The sequence below is a fragment of the Drosophila navojoa genome, chromosome 4, assembly GCF_054131105.1.
Source record: "Drosophila navojoa isolate 15081-1374.11 chromosome 4, UAZ_NAV_1.0, whole genome shotgun sequence".
NCBI lineage: Eukaryota > Metazoa > Arthropoda > Insecta > Diptera > Drosophilidae > Drosophila > Drosophila navojoa.
Window position 1 is genome coordinate 14,279,692 of NC_142892.1, and position 27,629 is coordinate 14,307,320.

General features: G+C 42.5%; 2 protein-coding genes across 4 annotated transcripts in view; one reads left to right on the forward strand and one right to left on the reverse strand.

The window, feature by feature from the left end:
• On the forward strand, positions 1-26,965 carry Nrt (Neurotactin). 3 transcript variants are annotated; one of them, XM_089259312.1, is made up of 3 exons: positions 1-257; positions 22,984-23,661; positions 23,720-26,965. In XM_089259312.1, exons 2-3 carry the CDS (start codon positions 23,046-23,048, stop codon positions 25,660-25,662), a joined length of 2,559 nt encoding a protein of 852 aa, XP_089115438.1. In that variant the 5' UTR covers positions 1-257; positions 22,984-23,045; the 3' UTR covers positions 25,663-26,965. The 3 variants fall into 3 exon arrangements, with proteins under 3 accessions (XP_089115438.1, XP_017955567.1, XP_089115437.1); XM_018100078.3 differs by lacking the exon at positions 1-257 and adding an exon at positions 15,361-15,820; XM_089259311.1 differs by lacking the exon at positions 1-257 and adding an exon at positions 22,759-22,910.
• Positions 25,889-27,629, reverse strand: part of mus302 (mutagen-sensitive 302) — a 3,433-nt gene continuing 1,692 nt past the window's right edge. The window contains exon 2 of the mRNA XM_018100082.3: positions 25,889-27,623. Within this exon, the coding sequence (XP_017955571.1) occupies positions 27,070-27,623 (554 nt within the window). The 3' untranslated portion in view covers positions 25,889-27,069. The remainder of the gene's footprint in view (positions 27,624-27,629) is intronic.

Sequence of the window (27,629 nt, forward strand, 5' to 3'; positions counted from 1 at the left end):
TGTGGTTGGCATCGTTGCAAGTTCAGTTTTTGTTTCGCGTCGCGAAGCAAGTGCGTTATTCAATTGTGTTGCATTGAAATTGCTGAAATTAAAATAACATAACACATAAAAACGTATTGTGCATTGCAGCTTTAATCAAAAATTATTATTCGTTAATACTAAATGGCATTGTGAATGTGTTAATAAAAGTGAGTGTATTGGTGTGCGAATGAAAAGAGGATATCATAGCAAAGCAAGATCAGTTTTGAGCAGTGTTGGTAAGTCAACAAACAGCCAATTGACGTTATCGATAATAGCATAAGTATCGATGCCTTGCAAAATTCAGCTATTGCGTCAGAACATTGTTATTTATTGTTTTATTAAATCGGCAAATCAAATCTGTTTACAATTGGATACAAAGCAAAAGTGAAGGCTGCTGCATCAATTGAATTGGCAAACAAAAGGCACACTCTCGTTGCCAATATATCTACTTACTCCCGCTACATAGCTTCTGTGCTAAAACAAGAACGCCAGTCTGTGCGGGGGGATGGCGGGTGAGGGGATAACACAAACAATTGTGCACACCCCAGTTGGAAGGGCTTCTGTCTTACTTCACGCTTCCATGGGTAGCAGTAAAAGCAAATGCATTATTATCCTCACAGCAACAACAAAAACAAAAGGCAAGCATTTTGCGCTTTGTATTCGATTCGATGTAAAGAAAGGCCACAATGCTTGGCCAACAACATGTGCGGAGCTGATCAGGGTTTGGCAATTTGGGCGCCCGCTGCTCCCACGGGGATGCAATGACAATGCCGTTGACAACGACAATAACAGCTCAATGCGATGTCGCAGAAGCATCAAAAACAACAAACAAAAAAGAAAACTTGGCAGTGAAAAATGTTTGTCAAAATCAAATTTACAATTTCGGCCGCCCCTTTTTATTGGGCACTCGGCCATTATAGAGTGTTCTGAATGTTATTGCAGTCTAATGGGCTGCATTTTCTTTTTTTGCTCTTTGCTGTTTGTTGCTTGCATAAGTCACAACTCCCCAAAGTGCTGTTACAGCTGGGCTTGGTGGGCGGTCTCTAGTCGCGCTGTTAGATCTTTTTGGAGTAACCCTTGGCAACCCTGGCCTGGCTATGTGCAACAACTATGTAGCGGTTGTTTGTAATTTAATGAAGTTAGCTACAGCATAGCTGGCAGTAAATTTCATTACCTGGCAACTTTCCTAGTAAAGCAGCAACAGCAAATGAACTCTTCCGAGAATCAAATTTCATGCGCACTTTGGTAACCCCCCACTGGAGCTAGAGCTAAAGCTGGAGCTGGAGTCGGAGTCAGAGTCAGCGTTGGGTTAACTTTCAACAGAGCTGGAAAACGGACAGACAGACTCGCTGTCCGATTCATTGTTGTACAATATTTTATTGTGTTTTTGTTTTTCGTTGTATTCGTTTCTACATTGTTTTTTTTTTGTTTACTGTTTTTTTATGCCGACTGGCTCTATCATTGCAATTCATTGCAGTTGGAAGTGGATGCACTCAAGCGGCGCAACGAGCTCTCCAGCTCTACGGTTCTCTAGGTCTCCAGCTCACTCTCTCCAGTCAATATGGCTCGGCTGTACGCCTTTTCATATCTCTGCACTCCATCTCCGTTGCATTACAAGTTAATTGTTTTTGAAGAGTCAAACTTAATGAAGTTTTATGCGTTTATAATGTGCAGACAATTTGTTTTCGATGATATTTCAATTGTATTGCTTTCGTTATACAACATAACATATTGAAAGGGATCCTAAATGAATGCACTGCTGATATGGCTTATGTGATGATAGGGATAACGGAATTTTTAAAGTCATCATCTAAATTGGTTTTGAACTCTTTTCGAGCTGCACGCAAAAGCCAAGCAAATTATGCCAGCCCAGTTCAAATGGGCTGCGATGTCAAGTGCACATGTAAGTTAATTTGCTGCACAGTCATATAGTCGGTTACTATTTATAACATTTGTATATGTATATGATATCTCAACTATAGTCGGCCTCTTTTCCTGTTGCATGAATTGACCAGCGCAGCTCGCGTGTCACTTTGTCAACTCAACTTAATATTATTTAATTATATGAGAGAGAGCAACAAATGCGGCGACAACAACCACGACAAGAACACTTCGTGTCATAAAAAATTATTTAACGCGCGCTTCTAGCAGAGACAGGCAGCAGAACCACGAAGGGGGGCAATGAATGTTAGCTTTAACATCAACTGGTTTTCTTTTTATACTCGCTCACGTTTGTGAAAGTAGGTAGATTGGCTGCATGAAATGTCTCTCTTGCAGATGACTATCTAGCTGGGCTTGATACTTCCACATAAACTTCGTCTCTTCTATCGCTCATTCTATAAAGTTGTTGCCATATATTAAGGAGTTTTCTCATTAGCGAGTATTATGCAGTCAGTACTACCTGAGAGTGGCTTTCATACTTGTTTTCTTTTATTTGTGACTCCAATTTGCAACATAATTTTGCTGTGAATTATACTCACACACGCTGCATACAACAGCTGAAATTAACAGTTCGTTGAACTCTGTACAGCGAATGCAGCTACAACAACAGCAGCAGCAGCAATGGCAACAACAATAGGCAAAAAGCACATTCATTTGAAGCTTGCATAGAGCAAGCGATTATTTCTGCACTTATTAAATTTTAGCACACTGAAACAGCAAAGTACATCATAATCATCATCATCATCATTATCTTAATTATCGTCATCATGGCAGTAGGAGCAGCAGCAGGAGCAGTTGAAGTAGATCTGTAGATCGAACAGCAGCTGCTACTGCAACAGTATCCACTCGATCACACTTGAGATCAGCTATGAGAGATGTGCGATTGAGTCACAGTGTAAGGAATTATCATCACTTGAATAGTGAAGTATGTATTTTACAACACTTGATACTCTTCGTTAACCATTTGTAATAACTGATTAGATTAGAGATGAAAGCCTATTAGAGACTTATTAGAAAAAGAAACTTATATCAATCAACACTAAAGAACAATCCAATTGAGTTATGTATAAAAGACTAAATATCGTATTGCAATGTGATTTGCTTATAAGCATTTCGCAATTCCTTTTATAGAAATTTCTTAATTCTTAGTCTTCCATATTGACACGCTAATATAATCACGTATATTGCCAGCTTTGAGCACTGCTCAACACTGACACAGCCGCCGATCAGGGATCTTCGAATACATCATGCAAATCACATTCAATTGCTCAGCTCTATAGAGCGTAAACTGCGAACTGCCGCTTCTGTTGCTGCCTCTGTTGCTGTTGCTGCTTCTGCTGCTACACAATGTTTATATGTCCGTTCAGTCCAGTTCGTCCGGTGGCTGGTTGCTGGCCTGCAGCTATTTTACACGCCATTGAGTTACAAATGGGCGCTCCTATGCTGAATATTGACGGCTGAGTTTGCTAGTCAGCTAGTCGGCCAGTCGGCTACTGCGGCTACTGCTGCTACTCTGGCGGCATGTGTTCGGTTGCTTCATGTGGCTGCTGCTGCCCCCAAGTGGCTTCAGCTGCGGCCTGAACACCACGTCTCTATCAATTTCGATCGCAAATCTGCAGCTTTCTTGGTATATTATTTGCGCTCTGTTGAGCGTTGTTGCTTCTATTGATTGTGGATTAAGGCCTGCTGCCTGCTGCCTCTTGTTGCATGCACCATGTTGTCTATTGTGCCTCGTTTCCTGTCTCTGTGTCTGGCCCTGTGTCGCTGTGGCCCCGTTTTGCGCGTCTGCGCTTCCTTTCACAGGGAGCTGGCAACAACAACAGCAGCAACAACTACAACAACATCATCATTACCTGTGGGCCAGGCCTGCAACAAAAAACACAAAATATATATATATAGTGAACCACTTTTCAACACTGGCACCGCAAGGCAGCAGCTGGAAGCTTCAGCATCAGCATCAGCTCTTGCCGAGTTCATTCAACTGGCGCTGCCTGTTGAGAGTTTCGCTACGTTTTACCTTTTTTTTTTTCGTGCACAAGCTGTGGGTAATATGATTTAGTTATGAATTTAGGCAAGGCATAGACGAAAATGCTGCTGATGCTGTAATAGAATAGACTCGTTCACTAGAGTCTTTTTGTATGTCTAGTTATATGCAAATTCTTTCGTCTATATTTTACTCTCTATTCACTATCAGCTGTATGTGCTTGCATCTAACCTCTAGCATCTTTTACAATTTACTCAACACATCACATATACATACAGCTCGCAATCTACTTTCACAATCCTTTGGCTGCAAGTGTATTTCAGTCTTCGGTGTAGTTTGATGCCTTTTCTTTGCTCGTCTTGCCATTTGCGCTTTGCTTCCTAGTTGAAAGTTTTGTTGACAACTACGAAAGCAAAGTAAGGGCGCTCCAGTTGATGGATGCAGTTCTTCTTGTAGTTGTTGTTGTTTGTGGTGATGTTGTTCTTGCTGTTGTTGGTGATGTTGTTGTGGTTGTGGATAATCCTTCACATTAAAAAGTTACCTAGCGGGTTTTAACCCCCAGTACCGCCCCCGCCCCCGGCCTTTGGGGTGAAAATCGTGAGAGTTCAGAAAATGTGCCACGTTGCACTTGTTTGGACGAGGGAATTGCCACAGGCTAAGAAGATATTGCCGAAGTGCTCTCTGGCTGGAAGCGCATTTACCGTTGCCCGCTGATAATTTAGAAAAGCAAACTGTGAAAATGGAACACAGCGAATAGAGCAGAGCGCAAGAGATTGGATTAAGGCGCAGTGGAGCAGCTGCTCCATCTCTATCTCTCTCCCTGTCTCACACACTTACCCACTACTCCTGCTGCTGCTGCTGCTGCTGCTTATGGTTTATGTAATGACCAGACTGGAAAACGTGCACGGCCTGCAACATTGAAGTTGCTCCATTGTTATTGCTGTTGCAGTTCTTGCTGATGATGTTGCTGCTGCAGTTGTTGTTGTTGTTGTGGAAAATGCAATTAAATAGCTGGTTGGGCCTGGTTGGGACGTGGTATAAATATTATCAGCACCTCTGCCAGCAACAGCATCAGCATTGGTACAGAGTCAATCAATTAGGTATATCGCAGCGAATGTTATAATTGAAATACCAAAATACCAGATGCCAACTCTACAGGTATCTGACCATGGCCAAGACCATGATTGCAATTAAAAGCCAAGCGCAAAGAAATTATCCACCAACTGCCATAAGAGTATTATATTCCGGAGCGAATAGTAGTTGTTGTTGTTGTTGTGCAGGCATGTCAAATGTTTTAATCCTGTTTTTCTATATAATCAGACGGCTCCATGTGATGTCAATCAGAGTTCAACTTGAGCTGTAATGCCTTCTTTATGTTTTAAGTGCTGAAAGTCAAAAAAATTATTGGATATTAGGCTTCAGCCTATACCACACTTACTAATATTATTCTTGTCGCATATTATAAAATTTGTGTTTATCCCAAGCTTAAGAGCAAGAAAATACATAGACATAATTAATGCAAGCATAATAAATCATAATTTTTATTTTGCCAAGTGCCATTTGAAAAATATGCGCAGCTCAGCTTTTTTTTTTTTTGCCTCAACGTATCTTATAATAAACAGCTCGGTAATAGAACTCAAAAGAGTCAGTCAACTTACTAAACCAATAAATACCCTGTACTTGCAAAATCTGATAGGATAAGAGCTGCCGAATCCCAAATAAGCTTCTTGATCTTTTCTGTTATTTGAGGAGTGTTTATGGAAAGTGAATTAAGTTTTTCTTAACTTAAAGAGCTTTCGACATACTAAGGAATCAGTTGCAGTTTCTTACAGGGTATATATAAAAAGTATAGCGTCAAAATCTGCATACGCAATATATGTATGTATATACAAATTCAAGCGTTGTCTCTCTCTCTCTCTTTCTCTCTCTCTCTCTCTCTCTCTCTCTCTCTCTCTCTCTCTCTCTCTCTCTTTATACTCGTTTCCCGCTTCCCGGTTCCCGATTCCCTCGCTGTGACTCCTGCCCATATATCATGATGGGTTTTCTTTGGTCTGACTCTAATTTGCATATTCATGAAATCTGACACCCGCTCAGCCGCAGCTGGGCCTGAATTTGAATTTAAATTTGAATTTGAATTTTTATTTGCCATCATTTGCCACACGCTACTTGCCTCTTGCCTCTTTCCGCTTGCCACTTGCCACTTGCCACTACCCACTAGCCGCCAGCGACTTGCCACTAGAGTGGAGCACGTGCTGTGCTAGCTCATAATGACGTCATTAGAGTGGGCTACCTAACTGTAGCGCAATGATCCTCTCTCCGGGGCAGCGCACGATCATTAATCTCGAGTGAGCAGAAGAGAGTCGCCAGCATTCCCCACCGCGATCCGATCTTTGACATTTTTATACATTGCACACTTTTAGCATTCGCAATTTTGCCAGCAATTTATCCTAATGGAAAGTCCGGCCCGATCAGATTTCGCCCCTGGAACATGACCGTCGGTTATTGGTGGGTGAATTATGAGCCGCACCGCCAACTGGCAGCCGAGGCATTAGCCAAAGCCAATGCCAAACCCAGAGCCAATGCCAGAGTCAGAGTCAGAGCCAGGAATAGATGCAAAGATTAGTAGCTAGAAAAATTGTTAATGTTCGTTTTGGTACGGGCAAATAAATTTGTTGCACTTGTAGAAGAAGAGAGAGAGAGAGCTATATGGTAAGAGAGGGAGAGAGGCCGGTAGTACTTCAGTTTGGCTACACGAAAAAGTCGTGAAAACTGTTGGCTGGGTAATTGCTGATAATGGCAGGATCGAGGCAAATTGACTTCCAGCTGACCCACAATCTGAACTTGAAATTTACTTCAATGTAGGCTAAATGCTTTAGCTGAGATTGGATTTTTCCTGGTTTCTCGTAGGGTTAGCGCAACTCCCGCTCTGGCAATTAAGCATCATTAAAGCTGGCCACATCAAGTGGAACCTGTGCAGGCGTGGGCTGAGGGGTAGCAGCAGCAGCGGCAGCAGCAGCTGGAGCGTGTGACAAAATACAGGCATTAGGAGGAGAAGCAGGAGGAGGAGCTGCAGCAGCTGGAGCATAGCTGAAGTGGTTCAGCTTGACATGCTTGCTGACATTTTTCGGGTGCTAATGATGACGTTGAGTGGCACATAATTCACTCTCTCTCCCTCGCTCTCTCTCTCTCTCTCTCCGGCATTCCCTCTGTCTGTCTCTGTCCCTCGCCACTCTCTGCACATTAACATTCATTTGAAAATTTGTCATAATTGGCCATTTTATTGTGATATTGCTTGTCTCTCTTCTGTTGTTGTTGTTGCTTTTACCATTTCCCATCACTTGGCACTTGGCACTTGACATTCCGCTGCGGTGAATTAAATGACGTTACGTTCGTTACGTTGTCTGTCATATCCATAACCTGCTGCTGTCCCTGTCTGAGTTGATTCCCATTCCATTTCCCAGATTTTTAAAGCTATTTCGCTCTCTGCTCTGCTCAGTTCTTCTGCGCTCCTCTCGTCATTTCTTTTCTTTCCGGCGTGCCAATTAAATGGGCAACTCTTTCGTGTTGGGTTTCCCCCTCTAATTTGCTGTTTGCTGATTTCACATCCTCACGCGTTTTGTTTTCATTTCAATTTCATGGAATTCCTTTGACAAGAGAAGGGAGAATGAGATCAACAAAAACTGAATGTTATTTTTAGTCAACACAAAATTGTTGTCTTCCTCCAACCGATGGACATGGTAAGAGATCTGAACTATATTAAAAATAATAATAATAAATAATCATTCAGCTTTTGCTTCTTTTGCTTCTTATATATAATATTCAAATATGCGCAATTACCATTTGTTCAAGCTGTGGCTCGGCTCACATACATATATAACTCAGCAGCATCGACATTTCTTTGGAATTGCATTGCCTGACAAGAGTCGCTTAGCAAACAATTGAACATTTTTCTCTTTTTGTATTTCGTATAAAAACATTATGTTCCAAGTTCGTGACCAGAAATAGAGACAGAGCCACTCATAAGTCGCGTGACCCGACATGAAGTCGAGCTCTGCTTCGAGCTGCTGGCTTCTGCTCCTTTTAAACGGTAGCCGACAGAGACAACTGCGATGAGTGCACGTACTGTGTTATCTTGGCTATTGCAGTTGATTGATTGATTGCTTGCAGCGTCACTCGGACTGGGACTGGGATTGGGACGCAGACTTGGAGCCGGGTCGCGCCACTCCTGGGCTGGCAGAGATCAATCGCAGGAATCGCAGCGCAATTTCAATAATTCACAAAAGGCAATGTCAAATGGGGGGAGACCCCAAAGAGTTATAGTCCCCGACATTGCAACTGTAACTGCAACTGCAACTGCGTCCCCAAAAAGCCGCGACTGTTGCTGTTGCTGCTGCTGCTTCTGTTGCAGTTGCACTCATTGCTTTTGTTGTTGTTCAGTTTTCGCCTTTGATTTTCAGTGCGCGATTAAAATGCGCCTGGGCCAAAAAAGGAAATGACAATTTTAGCTGAGAAACGAAAATGTATTGCAGTTGGCCCTGCGCCCGTTGCCCGTTGTCCGTTCCCATAGAGCACCCCCAACAGCAATTGCTGGCTGTCTCGCTCTCTCTCTATCTCTCTCTGAGTTACTCTCTCCCTCTATTCGTTTTTTATGCCTCTCTTAATAAACGCATCGCTGCGCATTCGCAAAGCAACAACAACTAAAAAATACCACAAAACAATGAAAAATGTCTAAAAATTGCAATGTACTGCATCCGCCGCAGCTCACCTCCCCGCCGGATCCCCCTGCCTCACGCCTCCTGCTGCTGCGAATGGGAATGGGGCGCACGTCAAGAGCTGCTGTTTCTGTTCCCATTTAAGGCGCAATGACGCGCCGCTCATGCGCATCACGCACATGCCTTGTTCCCTGTTCCTTGTCTCAATGCGTTTCACTGCTTCGTCCCCATCTAGCTATCTCACTCTTGCACTTACTGTTTTGTCATCCTTTCTAATCGTCACTCGCCTGAGTCAGCTTGACAGCGCAAAATATGCTGCCATCCGCGATCCGTTGGGCCAATTGGTGGGCGCATTATCAAAGTCATCGCAACGTCACGATCGGCCCAAGCGAGCATCTTGAGCGATACCTAAACTGGGCTACGACGACTCAATACAACTGTTGGAGACAATTTCGTATTGGGGAAACTTTCATCTGGTATGGGTCTTTAATTGTTGATATTGCGATGCATATTGATCGAGAGTATATCATATATTGCTCTTATTATTTTGTGAGCATGTTATTAATATGCTTTAGCAATAAATTGAGAAGCTTGAGGAAAACTTCATTTATTTAAACAATTTAGATACTATAATATTACAAAAGTTTTATATATTTAGGTAACTGAATTATCTCTTTGAGTTGCGATTTTCGATATTAATTTATAAATAGAAATTTTTTATAGAATTTTTTACTTTTTTATACATTTTTATTTGAATTATATTATTATTATATTAATATAATTATCTATTTTATTATTTATTTATTAATTTTTATATATACATTAACTCTTACATAAAATTTTAAAATATTAAATAATTTTTTAATAATATTTTTATTTGTTTAATTAATTATATTATCTTAAATTTGGTTTTATTTATAAGATATCTTTTGTAGAGCATTCTCATTCGCCTGCTAACCAAAGAAGATTTTCGCGCTCCTCCCTCTTGTGATGCACAATTTGAGAGCATGATGCGATTGTTTTTTTATATTTTTTATACCCATTATACCTTTAAAATGAGAATTCGGGGTATATTAGTTTTCGGTAAACGTATCTAATAGGAACTCGCATGAATGTATGTATGTATACGCTTAAGAAACATAGAATGATTGGAACTGAAGTTCATCGCAGGTTTCATGGTATCCCCTAGTCGGACACCGATTGGAGTATATTCGTTTTGTTTTGCTTTTATTTTTGTCTTTTGGCGCAGTTTCAGTGCGTTTTCTGCTTCATTGCCACATCGATGCAGTTGTTGTTGCTGTTGTTGTTGGTGACATGCAGCTATTTTTAAAACAGTGATGTTGTTATTGTTATTGTTGCTGTCGCTGCATCTGCGATTCGGAAATTGCATGTTGCTGGCCCATTTGCTGCATGTTGCATCGTTCCAGTTGCAACTGCTTCAATTTGCTTGTTAACTTTGGATAGCTTTGCGCTTGAATTGCAACAATTTTCAGCTATTGCAGCTGCATTCGAAGCTTGCCTTCACATTCGATTTACGCCATCCGCTATGTGTGGGAGTTGCCCCGAGAGGCAATCAAAAACTGGCTTGGCACTGGCAGGGGCTGGGTTTGGGCCTGGGCCAATGCCATCATTAGCTGAACTGCTCATAGAGTATGTATATATGTATATATATCTCTGTCTCTCTCGCTCTATCTTTCGCTGCTCCCTTTGAGCTGTGCTTCAGGTGTTTGCTTGGCAGTCCGCACATGTTGCCTAGCCAGTGCCGCTTCCGGTCATCAAGCGTCCACTTACGGATGTATTCCCCCAATTCGAAAAGTGTTAACGAAGTGCAGGGCAGCAGCAACAGCAACAACAGCATTTTGTTAGTTTTTCTCGCACGCTTCAGCGGCACCAACTTCAAACCTCCAACTTCCAACTTTGGCCAGACCTCGAGGCGACAACGTGCTAATGACATTCAGCACTTGATCGCTTGGGAACTGTGCGTTTGGCAGCTGCTCTCTAGATAGATATCTACTATAGCTGCACGTATGCTATTAGCATTTGAATGCGATTATTGGGCCAGTTATTGCAGCGGCGCATTTAACAGTTAAGGCGATACTGCACATCCGCTCACAGATACATATATGAATATATATACATATATATATTTATATTTAATGAAAAACACAATAAATCCATGCAGTGAAGCTGTATGCTAAGGGCCAAAGGCGCTCTGGCTCTGGTTCTGGTTCTGGCTCAGCCACCCACGCAGTTGCATCATTTGGCAATTTAATTAAACGCGACCACCCGCGTCGAAGTTCGCGAAGGAGTCGGCAATCGAGCCACAGCAGTGGCGAGCTGCATTAGCAGTAATATGAACCATTCATACCCAAAGGGGGCAATCGAATCTTTGCTCGCTTGCTGATGAGGCGAGACAATTGTAATTTTTGCAGCTGACTGTGCTGTGTGCTGCTGTGGGACTGTAGAAGAAATCAATTTCCGGCACATTGTCAAGTGCAAGATGTCCAATTCAGCTGCGGGCCAAAGAAAAAGATACAAAAGTATCTACAAGGAGCTCGAACAACTGTCAGATACAAAAGTATCTTTGTGCTCATTGCTGTGCATGGAAAGTTCAATAGCACGCGCTGCATTTGGTCTGTGTGGGTTTTTGCTTTTCGTAATTATTTATCGTTTTTACGGCTGTCCCTCTTGCTCAGCTGTCGGCTCAACGACAATCCGTCAGATACTTCTGTCTGCAGCTTGGCTCTTAATTTTCTTTTGCGCTGCATCATCATCATCACCATCATCATCATCATCGTCGTCGTCGTCGTCATTACGATCATCATCAGCGGCATGCCGCGCAGTATCTGTGTGTATCTTGATGAAAAAGCAATTGTTTCTAGCCGACGTCCATTAAATTGGAAAATGTGTTTTCCGCCTGGTGTCAGTTGGGGCGAAAAGCGCTTAATTATGTCAGGCAGCCAGCCAGTTGGCCAGCCGCTCGGACGCCCAATAACAGTAACTTGTGACTCAATTGTATCTTAAAGATACTTTGCCCATTGCTGCACTGGCCCGAACACGCTAAGCGGATAATTGTCGTTGTCGTTGGCCCGATGTCATGTAGAAAATAAAGCAAACAAAACTTTGAAGGGCTTCCATTGAAAATGAAATTGCCGCCGACGCATACTCAAACGGGGTTAGATACACAGATACAAAAAGTATCTGCAGTCACTCAGTGACGATTTAACTGCAGCAACAGCAGCAGAAAATCAATAAATCGGCAGCTGTCTATGTATAACTGCAAACGAAAGTAGTTTTCGATACTTATGTATCTTTAACTGTATTTATGTATCTGCATCTATAAATGTATCTGTGTCTTTAAGAGTATCTGTATCTTTAAAGGTATCTGCATCTTAATATATCTGTATCTATAAATGTATCTCTATGTATAAATGCATCTGTCTCTATAAATATATCAACATCTGTAAATTTACCTGTATCTATAACTTTATCTGTATCTATAAATGTATCTGTATCTATAAGTGTATTTGTACTCGTTATCCCTATCTGTACATGTATCTTTATGTGTGTATCTCTGTAGCTACAGCTTTAATTGTAAGTGTATCCGTATCGCTCGTGTATGGTTCCCAGCCAGTGAGCCATCTAGTCGTATCTGAAAGATACAAACACATACGCACACAGCTTGTTAATCAAATCAGTGTTGAGCCGAGCGCATGCATAATGAAACCTGAATAGGACGCGCTTTGTGCATCAATTATGTCGCATTAAATCCAACATCTTAGCTCGCATCTTTGAGATACAATTTACGCATTCAAATTGTAGGAAGTTTCATATTATGCTGAAACAGAGACAGTGAGTAAACGAGAAAGCGAATGTATCTGCTTGCTGCCTCCCACCCACACACACACACACACACACATACATACACAGACAGTGGAGGAGCAACGTTGCTGCATGTCAATGTCAGGCCGTGCCCCTGCCGCAGTTGCAACTGCAACTTGCATCAATTTCGTGTGTTAATCTGGCGCTGCCTCAATTGAAGCTCCCCTGCCTACCAAATGGGCTCCAAGTGGGTGTTTTTCGAGTGCGGGCAACACTTTAAAAGTGCAACGACTGTGCTGCTGCATCTGCTGCATCAGTGCCCCATCATCAGCATGTCCCATGTCCAGAGAACAGAGTACAGAGTATAGAGTGCTGCAGCTGCAGCTGCAGCAACGGATTGTCAATTATTAACCGTTGTCAAGTTGCTTTCGCACTTTCGAGGCGACTCTGTCTGTAGGTAACTGCTCGCAGTTGTTGCATGGCCCATTGTCTGTTTTCTCTGATTCTTTCCACTCACTTGAGCACACACTGCCGTTGTGTGTGTGTGTGTGTGTGCAACATCAATTGTTGTAAAATTTTAAGTAACTTTTAATGGTCTTTGTCGCGCCTGTTGTTTGTCTCTTTACCACAGCCGAAGATCCAAAGACAGAGTCGAGTGAGAGCTATTCACGAGCATCATTTTGGCTCGTTTTCTGCTTTTCAGCATCTCTTTTGTTGTGCGTCTCTTGTTGATCTTTTGTAGCAAGTACTTACATGTGTGCCCATATAGCAGAGATACTCGATCTTTGGCCAGGCAATGAACCTTAAGCAACTGCCTCTTCTGATTGACCCTAATGTGCTGAAAGCGAGCCCTAGGGTCACTAGAAGTTATTGATTAGAAATTGTTTTATTCATGACTCATTTGTAAATCCTTTCGTTCCCTTCTCTGTGCGGTGCTTAACCTTAGCTCTGAGGCACACTTAAAATGGTCTCATATTCCAGTCAGACAAACTTCTAACTATGAAACCACTCCACTTGCTGTCCCTTATTCCTGCCCATGCCAACGGCCATGTCCGTGCCCATGTCCGTGTCCGTGTCCCGTGTACCACGACCATGTAGCTTACTAAATAATGCAGTAAATTATTTGTGTGTGGTTGTGGTTGCCAAATGGTGGGGCTGGTTGTCTGGTTAGTGGGTTGAGTGGAACACATAAAACTACAGACGTCATGCGGTTGTCGTTCTAAGTTTTTTATGATGTTTCGCAAATTTACAACAATGCTTGTGCAAAAAGTTTTTTCGTGCCTCGAATCAAACGTATTTGTAGCTACGCTCTTTTTATGGCCTACTTCAAGGCGCTCAGCCAGGATTCACTTACGGCCTGGAAGCAGGGACGTAGACACACAAAAAAGCCATATAATTGTGCTTAAACATAAAGCGGATTTTGGGTTCTCTCACTCTCTCTCTCTCTCTCTCTCTCTCTTTCTACATTGAAGGGGGCAGACAAATTGTGGTCTTAAATTACGAGCTAAGCGAAAAGGGAAGGACAAAGCAGGAGAAAGCAGAGTCTGCCTGGGTATACCTATAAGGCAGACAGAGACTATTTGTGTCGTACTTCCTGTTACCCACGCGAGCTGATCCACATTTAAATTAAACATGAACTTGTTAATTACACACACAACCCACATGACAACAACAACATGCCACATGTGCTGCAGCAGTTGCCTCAAACCGCGCCGCTTCCTTTGCGCGTTGGGCAACGCCCCCGTCGCGTCATTTGGCGGGTTTCCTCGATCCCATTGAGGATCTGTCCGAAACGACGTGACAGGCATACGTCATGCTGTCATGAAATACGTAACTCAATACGCATTTCATTGGCAGTTTTCACTTATTTTTTAGGGTCCGCTAACATACATAGAGGTGCAGCTGCTGCCAAAACAATTCCTAAATTAATTGATTCAGTAGCAAGCAAACTGTTCACATTTTCATTGAATTTGTTGGGGAAGCCCCTATGTGGGCAGGAGCTAGCAGATGTATGAGGGCTAACGGTCCCTTTCCTGAGCCACACTTAAAATTCCCAAACAGTTCTAGCATTACTTTCGCTACGCATCACAATTTCCAGTTGACATGAAAAATAGCAAAGGCAAGGAGCAACAACAACAAAAGGAGACAAGGAAAATTACAAATGAAAGTTAGTTTTTCTCAGGGGTAGACTTGATACAAAATAAAAATAATAACAAAGGGGTTAAAGCTGTACGAGTGGAGGGAAGGACGAGGTTCGGTTGTTGTGACGCATCAATTGCGTGATTTTTGCCCGACAGATGTTTTTCCTGGCACAAACTGCGCCTCAGGCTCATCTACGTAGGCAACACTCAACACTTGTGCCATTAGAGGTGAATCTCAAACGGAATCCCAATGAACTGCCAACCGGTTGCCTCTCAACCCCCCGTTCGCAATAGTGCGAGGCGCAGAGCACATATACAATGTATTTTGCATTTACTGTACAACACACAGAGAAAGAAAATAAAACAAAAAACAAGAGAAATGAAGAAGAAAACCTCAACGAAGCCGTCGCCATGTGCCGCAATTGTTGATGTTGTTGTTGCTGCTCGCAACGGGCTATGCACAATCCCTGCTGCAGGGCGCCGAGAGTGAACATGAGCATGAGTGAGTAAGTGAGTGACTGAGCGAGCGAGTGAGTGAGGGAGAGAGAAAAAGATAGCGCAGCAGAGCGCCCTGCTGCTTTCGTGCCATGGACCAACCCCTATGCCGGCAGTTAACGTTTTGTTCTGCATTTGCCTTCCAGTGAGCGAGCGCCAACAAAGAGAGAGAGAGAGAGAGAGAGTGCGAGAGAGCGCATACATTTCCAGTTTGACTGAAGTTGTGTGCTCCCGTTGACAGCGTCTGGTTGCTTCGGCCGCCAGTTTGAGCCACGCTCTGCTAGACGCCGCACGCTTTCGGTTCTGCTGCTTTTGAAACGCGCACGCGACGAGCATTTCTTTCCAGCTCACTCACAGCAACAAAAGAACACACAAAAAAAAAAATAAAATAAAATAAAAAGAAAAACTACGACCGGCTTTGTAAAGGATAACAACTTTTTTTTCCTATTGCCATAGCCGTGTCTAATAAAAAACGTGTGGAAAACAAAAACAAAATACGAAAGAAAAAGCAAAAACAAAGAATACGTGATTATCGCTTGTGTGCAAAATTTTTATTGCAATAAGGCAGAAACCTCTGTGCGTGTTATACACACCTAACAGTGTCCTGCAGGATAGCTCATCAAGGATTCTGTATACATATGCCCGCTGTATGCTGCACACTCGGATTATTTCCATTTGCACATATTTTGCCCTAAGCGAAACAAGTAAGAAATAAACAAGAAAATATTATATACATTATACATATTATACATAAATAGACAAGATCTCAGTGTTTTTCAAAATATATTTATTTCTCTTCAGCTTATTGTTAATTGTTATTTATGTGCTGTGTAATATTTTTATACAAATTCCAGCTCAATTTCTCTTTGAAAGAGTTAATCTTCAAATTAAAATTTCAATTTGGAAATACATAAATATTGTTAGCAGCTTTTACATATTCCTGCTAATAGCTCGTGTCATTGCTGTACCACAACAACAACTACAGTTTGGAACCCCATGCATTTCCCCCCTTTTCCATTAGCAAGCCATTTATCATGAACATATCATAAACTGCGCTCCCCCCTTTTCCCATATGTCAATCTGGCAGCGCCTAAAATCTCGCCCATGAAAAGAAGCTTGAAGTTATTGTTGCCTTTAGCGGCTGCAGCTAAAAATAGGGAACCTAATTAATATGCAAGCCAACGAAATATATCCAAAAGTTGAAATTGATGTAGCTAAAGCCTACTTCGAGTCGACAATGATTCAATAATAAATTTATCGCTGCTGGCAATTAAAACAAAAAAAAAAAAAAAAAAAAGAAGAAAACTTCAGAAATCTTCATCCGGGCAGCTGTGCTCCAACAGCAGCATCAACAATAACAATACGTAAAGGCGCCCAAATGACTTCCGGGAATCATTTGGAAAAACAAAAAAAAAAAGAGGCTAAAAAATCAAAATCAAAGCAAACTCCGTGTAATCTGACAAAAGAAAAGAGAGAAGAAGAAGCTGACAGCTAAGGGAAAACAACATTTGCATTTTCATGCGTTCAAGATTTATTGGGCCGCGACTGTTTCAGTTCCACTGTTCCCACTCCCGCCCCCAGCACCTACCCCATTCCACCCGAGTTAATTTGATTGTTTTGCCCGCTTTCAAAGACAAAAGCCGCTATTAGTTTTTCACTCTGGAGGCTTTTCACATTTTCACTGCGTAATGAAAAGCAACAACAAAATTACGTTGCTTTGCTTTAAATTCAATTGAAATTTTCTGTTATATAATGAGTAGGTGGGTGGGGGCGTGCTAGGGCGGCACGGCTTTCACTGCGAATGTAAACAAAAACAATTAGAGTTTTCAACTGGCAAAAGGTTTTTTGATAGCACTCAGCTGGCAGTTGGGGCCGAGGTTGGAGCTGGGGTGTGGGGCCCAAGGGAAAGGGAAAAGGGCAAAATGGAAAACTAAACAACTTTTTCAACACTTTCCAATGCTAGATAAATAAAACACTCAACAACTGTACCCCAACCCCCATCGGTCCCTCTAGCACGGGTTCATGGTCAAATGTTGCATTTTAATTTCAATTTCAATTTCAATTGCCTATAGAATAAATCCCTCAACGAGCCCAGTCAGATCTCAACAGATCTCACTTTCCACTCGACTCCTCGCTATTGACACTGACTAATGAGGCAGCCATTGGAACGACTCATAAATTTCACTGTCCAAACTGTTGACACACAAAGTAAACAAGTCGAGCTATAAAGAATAAACGTTGCTTCCAAGGGCTCCTAACTCAAAAAACACACACGTACACGCGACTCACAAACACGTAGACACGCACACATAGACAACGCTCATAAACATCCATTTTGAGTGTCCTGCATTGTTGCCCTTCGTCTTCTTTTATGCTTATCTCGTTGGCTCAATCTATGCCTTATCGCTGGTTCATAAAAAACCCAACTAACGCATCCTTGAGAGCGAAACGAACAGAAAATAGCACAAAAAGAGCAAGCGAGAAAGGCAGATCAACTGAGCTGTACTTGGAAATCCGAAACGCTATCTTGCTTGCTTGAAGTGCGCAATAAAATCGTACAATGATCCGTTTTTTCCCCTCTCAGATAAACGAAATATATTTATTGGAGTCTTTAGTTTGTACAAGAAATATAAATGGGTAATTCTAGATATAAAGTGTAAGAAAAGATCACTCAGGCAATGTTTTAATGATGTGGCTTATTTATTAAAGTACAGTACAAAGAAAAGAAATATAAAAACCTTAATAATATATACATATGTTATATTTTGAAAAATAAAAATACATACATACATATTCCTCTAGAATTTTTATTAAGAACATAAATATAAATAATATGTATAGTTTCATAAATAAACTTGTAAAATTCGAATATAAATTTGCTATAATTTATATAAATAAAAAACTCAAATTATATACAGACACAAACAATTTACATTTACCCTATGGTACATTTCTCATCAATTGAGATATGTATAAATTATTCATGAAATGAAGTTTATTATTAGAAAACAATAACTTTTCTCTATTTAGCACACTCAAAGCTGCCTAATCGACACTTCATAAATTTTCCAATTCCACAAAGAACTTGGAAAAGTCTCAAATGAGCACAATTATAAATTCATAAAAGTTGGCGTTGGGTTTTCATACCCTAGGGAAATGTCGCCTTGATAATGGGTTGCTTTGGGCCCAATTCGTTGCTGAAGAGCTCTTCTGCCCCTTGGGATTGTGACCTGTGCACGTGTGCCAATGTGGTTGGGTTGTTTGGTGGGAAGATCGAGTGATTGGGCTTATTACATTTCATGCCCGGCTGAGTGAGCAGCTCCTGCAGCACATCCTTCCTCTGCGGCACGTGCAATCGAATGAGCTTTATGCACAAACAATTCGCAAATGGGGCAAGTTCATTAGCAGGCAGAGCTGCTGTTGCTGCTTCCACTTCTTTGCATGTTTTGATTAATGGCCATGAAATTAAGAACGAGAACAACAATAACATAGCTAACAGCGGCTGGTGGCTATTAAAAGTTAATTTCGAGGCGGGCGTTGCTTGATTTTTATTTTTTATTTTTAATAAATTGTATCTTTCAGATACACACGGCAAAAGCGCCCACAGGCATTTGTAGCTTGTTAGCCAAAATGAGAGACTTGGCCAACAGCTTGGCCTGCATGTCCGTCCGACTGGCCGTTTGGACCCTTCACCGGAGCCGCTTGTCGGTGTCCGGATGACAAATTGACTTCGTTAGAGCAATTTCTCCGCTTAAATATGAATCGCAAATTGAAAAATGATTGGCCGCAGGTATCGTTGAATATGCCACTTGATTGCTTTGTGGTGGTGTTGGTGGTGTTGATTGTATTGCTGGTGCTCTTCCTCCCACTGTTGCACTGCAATTTGCAGCTCGGTTAGTGGCGCCTAAATCTGCCTCCATTTGCACATTTTTCACCCACGGCACGGCGCCTCGGAAATTGCCGCCGCGTGTTAATTGCATTTGCTCCTGCTGCCGCAAATGTTGTTATTATTGTTGTTGCTGCTGTCTAGACATATTTGCCTCGTATATAATCAAAAACAAAAAACTTTATACACAATCGGATTGCGTTTTGGGGTTAAAGCGCTTGAAATTCGATCACAATCATGTTTTTTAATGGACAGTCCGCGTCTGTCCGGCAGTTGTTTCCAATTCCAATCTAATATCCTGTTTAATTGGCCATAAAGGCGTACACGCAATACACTTCAACTGCATGGACATAGTTTTTATAACTATCGAGTGTAAATCGGGTATATAGACTGGATTGACTCTAATGGATGTACATGCTAGTGCATATTCCAAACGGAGTTTACATCTGACAATATATATACAAAAATGTATTGATTTTAACCCATTTTCATATTCAATCAAACTACTTAATATGATATGCGGCTCATAGGGTATTTCGCTGTCGACTACTCTAACTTGTTTGCTTTGTTTACCTGCCGCCTGTGGTGTGTGACAACCCTGTCGCTAAGTTTACGGCGTGTCAACACGCACATGGTACGCCATCTGGTGGTGGATGTAGGCAACAGCAATTCTTCAATTCATTTTTTGCGTGTGTGTGTGTGTGAGTGTCTGCACTAATCATAATGCAAACAAATAGATTGCTTTCAATCTACCAACTTTCCAGTTCCTTCCCATTCCGCACCCACAGCCTAAGCACGCCATCTACTGGCAGAAGTTGGCAAAAGCAATTCTTCAACTCACCTTCCTGTGCGTTTGCGTGTGTTAGTCAACACTAATCATAACAACAACAGTAGCAAATGGATTGCTTTCAATCTAACTGCCTTCTACTACTCGCAGTTCCTGTCCCTTCTCTCGCTCGCCCACGCCCCTTATTTCATGGTTGGCTGCCTTTTGGTAGTACAGGTTGCGCCTTTGTCGGCAGTTAAGTCAACAACATTTCGCCGGCAGTTGTCCGAGTTCTCACTGTACCATCGACACTCCTGGGTGTGCACAACAATTGCATTTTTATGCGTTTCAAAGTGTATTTTGGACATGTTAAGCATTGCCTAAAAATGTATTTTCTGATTAGGGTTTCAGCTAATGCGTGGTTAGTTCTAGCCTGTTTTTATTGTTTTTTTCCTGTTTTATTTTCCCTGCTTGGGGTGGGATTAGTTTTATGTGTGGTAGCTTTATTGTTGCATGCCTTTTAGTACAATCTGCACAGTGGTAGATAAGAATTTTAAGCTATAGCTATAACTATATAGAAAACTGAATAATTTATAAATAATTTTTTTCTAAATATAAAAAGGTAACAAATAGATAATATTCCCATATTTATATCTCTTAAATAATATATAAAAACCTAAAAAATATTCAGTGGTTCAACATGATCTCTTTTTATTTTTACTCTGCATTCATAAATTATTATTTTTTGTGCAAGATTTGCGTTTTGAGTCCACTGTGCCGAATCCCTAAAAAAATATAAAATATGTTCGCAGCATTTGTCGACACAAAACTTTTATGTTTTAACGGCAATTTTCATGTGCGTAAACCAACAAAAAAAAAAAAAAACAATGGAAAACCTAAAAGAAAAAAAAATAGTACAGGAAAACGGATCGCATGTCAAACGCAACTTTCGTATTGTGATTTAATTTATGAGGCAAGACAAATTATAGACTCCAACACATATGCCACATGCCACATGCCACTTACATATATACGCTTATAGACAAATATGGGCAGACGGATATAATGAACAGATAACTGGACAGCCGACTGGAAAATGCGTGACAATGGGCGCGTCAACTTTGGCCCCATGTCTGTGGCTGGTCAAAGACTTTCAACACATTTCTCAGCCAATTAACAATGATGATGAATGTTGGCAGCAACATTTTGTAATTGCAATAAAAATGCAGGGCAGACAGATGGAGATAAAGATACAGATATATATGCAGTTGATACAGAAAGAGATACAATTACAGATGCGCTTAAAGATAGAGACATTTCTTAAATACAGGATGCAGATACAGAATCTTATAAATTCAGATTCAGTTAAAGATACAGATACAATTGGATATGCAGATACAGCTGCCAAAAGAAGGCAGCTGTGAATGCAGACACAGAGGCACAGATTGACTTGAAGTTACAGATGCATATATAGATACATATGGTATTATAGCTGCAGTTCTCTCAGATACAGATGCAGCTACTGTCGCTCAGATACAGATACAGATAGTTCGACTATGTCTGCTTCAATGCAAGTAGTAAACTCGAGTGCGGCGTAATTACTTTGACCTGCTTCTGTTAGCGATTCAACAGCTTGGCAGCTACGCAGACAGCCCCAGCTCCTCCCACTCCTCTGTCTGCGTCTCCTCCTACTCCGCGGACTAATGCTTTGAAATCCGCTTCAATTGGATTTTCTTGTGGCACAAGTGACACTTTTTCACTTTCGATACGCAACATTGTGCTACGTTCTATTCGCTGCTTGCTGTGTTGTGTTTTCCCCTTTGCTTTCCTTTCCACTAGGCTGCACAATTTCCATGCAGTTGACCAAACTGTGATAATGATAATGTCCACAGATTATGTCACGCAACAATTTGAACTTTAAGTTCACATTTTAATGGAATTTCGTTTGATTTACATGCAACGGCGGGTTCATGACTTGGCATCGTTTTCTCCCCCTCCAACATTTTCCACTAATGTGTGGTGCGTATGGTTTTTAGTGTAAGTGCAATATGTTAAGGATTTGTTGAGGCTTCGTCTGAACTGAGTCGGAAATTGAGTATGTGGCAATACTTTGAGCTCGGGCGTCTTTATCAGACAGCAGCTGAGGGGGCACAATTGAATGCTCTATATATTCAAATTCATATTCGAAATATGCCAGAGTAACTAGTTGATAAGGAAGAAAATGTTTGATAGAGTATAGATAGAACTAGTGAGAGTACAAAATGGGAAGAGTCTTGACAGTCAACAGATGGGGAAAAAAGTGCTCTTTAATGATATGAATAGAACAAATGAGAGTGAAAATAGGGTCTAGAGAAATTAACTTTGACTTTCTTTATAACTAGCTAATACCCTTTTAATGAGTTTCAGTCTGGAACTGTATTTGTATTCCTAATGTAATTCTAAGCTAAGCATTCGTTATAAAAAACAGTCACTTTGAGTTTTTTCTAAACGACTTTCTCATGACTTCTGTCGCTTGCACTGTGGTCAATTAGCCAAAACTGAAATCTGGTACGTGCTACTGTGGCAGAAATATCTGGGAATTTCGCAGCCGGCGTCGATCTTAATGATTGCTGAGGCCAAGGACGCGCTTGCTGAGCGAACGTTGCGTCCGAAGTTTTCCGCTAATTAAAGAAGGCGACTTCGTTATTCTTAGGGAAATGTGTTAAAACTGTTAAAGCGCACGTAGCCAGGGCCAGGGGAAAATGCCAAGGGAGGGAAGTTTGCCTGTGCCTGTGTGTTTGGCTTGGTTTGTGCGCAGCTGGCTGCTTAATAAATTTGCGGTCTTCCCGCCCCGAAAAAAAGAAAATGACATGCGGCAGCCAGGACATGCAAGCGAATTTCCTCGTCTACCTGAGACGCTTTTCCAGGTAGGCCTTACACCAGGTAGAAGATGCGCACAAAGGACTTGCGCAGCCGGCATTAACAATTTGGCTCAGCTGCTCGGCTTTTTCAATTCCCTCGTATAAATGTGAAGCGCCGCTCCGTCCGGCAGCTAGAAGCAAAACAGCACGCGATCGTGATAGATCTTAGATCCTTAGCTGCATAGCAACTACCACCAAAGTTTAACATAGTTAATCAAACATATAAAGCAAACTAAGTCCAGGTTGGCAGCACGCGAAAAATAAATAATAAATACCAACAACTAACTCCAGTCTCTGTGTTCGCTCTGCTTTCAGAATTCCCATAGAGTTCTTTAAAGTAAATCACAACAAGGCCAAGCAACAGCAAACACTGCACGATGGGTGAGCTAGAGGAGAAGGAAACGCCACAGACTGAGACGCAGGGGCAACAGGAAACGCTGGAGGAGCCCAAGGAGACGGACAAAATGCTGGACAGCAAGAAGGATGAAGCCAAAGAGAAATCGCCCAGTCCACAGACATCGAAGCCGGCATCGCCCAATGCCGGCAAGAAGTCACCGGTGCCAGGGGCAGAGGGCAATCCGGCTGAGAAACCAGCTGGCGAGGAAATTATTGACATACCCGCAGAGAATGGCAGCAAGCCCAACGGAGCTGGAGCCGATGGCGATGAGAAGAAGATCAGCAAGGAGGAGCGCGAAGTGAAGCCGAAGAAAATACCAATCGGTGGCCTGAAGCTGCCTGGTTTCTTCATGAAGAACAAGCCCAAGGCGGAGGGCGATGGCGCCGAGGGTGAGCTGCTCGAGAAGGACAAGGAGCAGGCGGAGGAGAAGGAGGCCAATGGCGATGCTGCAGCAGCGGCCGCTGGCAAAGATGGCGAGCAAAAGCCACGACCTGGTCTTGGCCAGCGTTTGCGCAATTTCTTTGTGCGCAAGCCAGCCGCTGATAAGGAGCAGCAGAAGAAGCAGCTGACCAACGGCGATGCGGATGCCAAGTCGGGTAAGTAGAGAGCGAATGCACCTGCTTCACAGTTGCTAATAAACTCTATTCCAAATAGAAGCCACAGCTGAAGCAGCGGCTGCTGAGGATGCAGATCCGCCGCCGAAACGCGGCTTACTCAATGCCATCAAGCTGCCCATTGCCAACATGATACCCAAAAAGCGAAGCGGCGATGATGTGGAGCTGGGCCTGGGCAAGGCTGGACTGGCCTCGATGGAGACCCTCGACGATTCGCTCAAGGATCAAGACACTGTCGATCGTGCGCCACTCAAGAGCAATGGAGCCGATGAGCTGAAGAGCGAGCTTAAGGACGAGAAACTGGCTGCAGAGCAAAAACTAGCCGCTGAGGAGGAGGAGCGGGAGCGCCCCGTCTCCTTGTGGTGCCGCCTGCGTGGCTATAAATGCAGCGTAGATGATGCGCTGATCGTGTTCGGCATTCTTCTGTTCATGCTGCTGCTGGGCGTGATTGGCTATGTGCTCACCCATGAGACGATGACGTCGCCTCCATTGCGCGATGGCCGCTACATCTCCACCGTCACCGGCTGCGGCTTGGTCGAGGGTGTCAAGGATGATGGCGCATTTGCCTTCCGTGGTATTCCATTTGCCAAGCCGCCACTGGATGAGCTGCGCTGGCGTCCAGCGCAACTGATTGAGCAGATCGACGACTGCTGGAACGGCACACTGCAGGTGCACAATCGGAGCACTGTCTGTACGCAGCGTTTGGGCAATGGCACAACAATTGGCGAAGAGGATTGTCTCTATTTGGATGTGGTTACGCCGCATGTGCGCTACGAGAATCTGCTGCCTGTGGTGGTGCTCATTGGCGCCGATTCGTTGGCTGGTCCCTCTCCTGGCATTCTGCGCCCCTCAGCGCGCTACTCCCGCTCCCATGATGTGATCTTTGTGCGTCCGAACTTCCGCTTGGGTGTCTTTGGTTTCCTCGCATTGGAAGCCCTCACCAAGGAGTCGCATCCACACACCTCGGGCAACTATGCACTCACCGACATCATTGCAGCGCTCAAGTGGATCCAGCTGAATATCCGGAATTTCGGTGGCAATCCACAGTCTGTTACTCTGCTGGGTTATCGTGCAGGAGCGACGCTCGTCTCGGCTCTGGTCACCTCAAAGAAACTGGAGGGTCTGTACACCCGTGCCTGGGCCTCGTCCGCATCGGCCATTTTCCCAGGCAAACCGCTGCAGGAATCGGAACGTTTGAATCAGCAGATCATGGCCACTTTGGACTGTCAGGATGCAGCTTGCCTGCGTGAGACATCCAGCGAGAAATTGTGGGCTGCCACGCCAGACACCTGGTTCCAATTCCCCGCCACGATTCCCCAAGCCCAAGAGCTGACCAATGCCAATCGTCACGAATGGCTGGTGCTGGATGGTGATATTCTCTATCAGCATCCATCCGAGTCCTGGAAACTGGCGCCAATCCCAACCAATGCCAATCAGCTGCATCAGCCACGCCTCGTGATGGGCTCCACTGCCCATGAGGCACACACCCTGAAGCTGCGGGAATTGCACGCCAACTGGACTGCCGAGGAAGTGCGTTCATATATACAAAACTCGCAGCTGGGCGCACTCGGCTTGACCGATGAGATCATCAAGCGTTATAATGCCACCAACTACGCCGCTCTAGTGGCCATCATCACAGACATACGCACCGTTTGCCCGCTGTTGACGAATGCCCGCCTCCAGCCCACCGTTCCCTTCTATGTGGTCACCCAGGGTGAGGGCAGCGACAAGCTGGCCACCGTGGATGCCGATGTTCAGGCCATCCTGGGACGCTACGAGCCCCATACCGTTGAACAGCGACGCTTTGTCTCGGCAATGCAGCAGCTGTTCTACTACTATGTCTCCCATGGTACGGTACAGTCGTTTGATACGCGTCGTCGCGTCATCATCGTAGAGCAGGATGCGCAAGCACAGGAGGATCACGATCACTGCAACTACTGGATCGGAAAGGATATTGTGCCGCGATTCGCGCGTGTCGATTAAGCAACAGAGAGATCCTTCCTATACCTAATCCCAAACCCAAACCCAATCCTAACCTCCGTAATCTATGACAATGTTCGACGGTTTATTAACTGTCCTGTAAAAGTTAATTTTATCTTTCTCTCTCTCACACACTTTGTATCCGCCCCTTTTTAGAGTTTGTAGTGCTCTTTAGCTTTTCCAGTTTTCCCGATTTCATTATGAGTTTAGTTTAGCCTAAGTGAATCTAGTGTTTATATACGAATGTACATTTAGTTTCGACAATTATTTAAGTTGTAAGTTTTTTAAGTGTAACGCATAACTCCACAGCAGCAAAATGCATCTAAGTATGCCTCTACTAAACATAAACATTAACATAAACATATACATACATGCATATATCTATGATAATGTATTCTTTAATCTTAACAACACACTCAAAACACACACAAATAAAACACAACAAAATATATTTGAACATATACTTGAAAAGTATAGACAAAACATCACGTCTTTCAACTATCCAAAACACAGGAACACACACTCTTTCACAAACTCTATATAATAATTAGATATATATATATATACATATATATCACGTATAGCTGGAGCGTTAAGCAAAACCTTTGACCAACGATCTTTTTTGATACAATTTTTACATAGCAATGGGGCGCCATAAAGACAAGACTCAATAAATAAACAATGAAAAATCAAAAAATGAAACAATATAGATTTCGTAAGGTAAACAAACAGGAGAACGCATAAAAAAATATTAAAATATTCATATATACAAAAAGAAAATATATAAACGTGTGTTTAACATTTGAGACTGTATGTACTATACATAGAGACATATATGTACTATAAAAAATCCATTTCGTTCCAAAATTCCCTTGCCCAGAAACACAATTTATATTTTCTATAGCTTTAAATGTATATTAGTCAAGCATTCAGCAAACTTAAATGTAAATTAAAAGACCATATTCATACTTGTTTTTTATTGTCTTTTGCTGCATTTTTTCATACATGTTTTTTACTTTTCGAATATACTCAGATATCGAAATAATTTAGGTAAACGTATATGTAATTTGCACATTGAAACAAACGAAAAAGAATAGATCTTAAATTAATTAGACACAAAATAAAAAAAGAAGAAAATTTAAATCAAAAAAGCTCTGCAAAAATAAATGGCATTTAGCATTATGGTCAAGATCTGTGTGTTCAAGTGATACAAATAATAATGATTAAATGAATATACTTCTATTTCAAGTTTGTGTCTCAAAAGCAAGCATGAGAATGTTTAAATAAAAAACCACAATGAAATATAGCTCCTAATTGTTTAACTTTTAACTAGCTACTAATTAATTCTGCTTAAAAACTTTGGATTGTCACAGCCTTGGCGACAGCTACAGGGAATTGGTGGTGTTTTCTTTAATTCCTGCTGCTGTTGACCTTATAGATGCGACATTTGTTATCCGTTAGGGCGGCCAAATAGGAGCCAGCCGACGTGTTCACTGGACAGATGTCGTAGACAACCTCATTCACCGGCATGGTTTGGACGCGTTCTTCTCTCCGCACATCGTACATCATTAGCTGTTTGTTGTCCTGCAAGTAGCCAACGACCAGTGTATTATCCTCCACGCCCAGTTGTGTGGGTCGTGTCATATAGGGCGTGGCAGTGGAGCCAAATATTGTTGCCTTTACTTGCAGCACTGGTACGCCATCAATTTTGTCCAGTTTGGTGAGTATAAAGCGCGACTGGGGGCAATTGGCATTGGAACGCGCTGAGAAGAGCACCGTGTCCTGCAGCACATCATAATGCATAGATAGGAAGGGCCCTTCGACATTGAGGCGGGTTGGCACGGCCGTATCACTAGCATACTCATAAAATTTCACTACGGTCAGCTGGCAAACCAGAAAGCCACCGTTGGTGAACACCTTGCCAGCGGGCACGGCAGCTATGTTTATCACAGGACTAAAGTTTTCTGTAA

What these genes read in the sequence shown, in the direction of transcription:
- Nrt (XM_089259312.1), top strand. Translation starts at nt 23,046, where the DNA reads ATGGGTGAGCTAGAGGAGAAGGAAACGCCACAGACTGAGACGCAGGGG. An exon ending in CGATGCGGATGCCAAGTCGG is followed by an intron (nt 23,662 to 23,719) that starts GTAAGTAGAGAG and finishes TATTCCAAATAG; the next exon opens with AAGCCACAGCTGAAGCAGCG.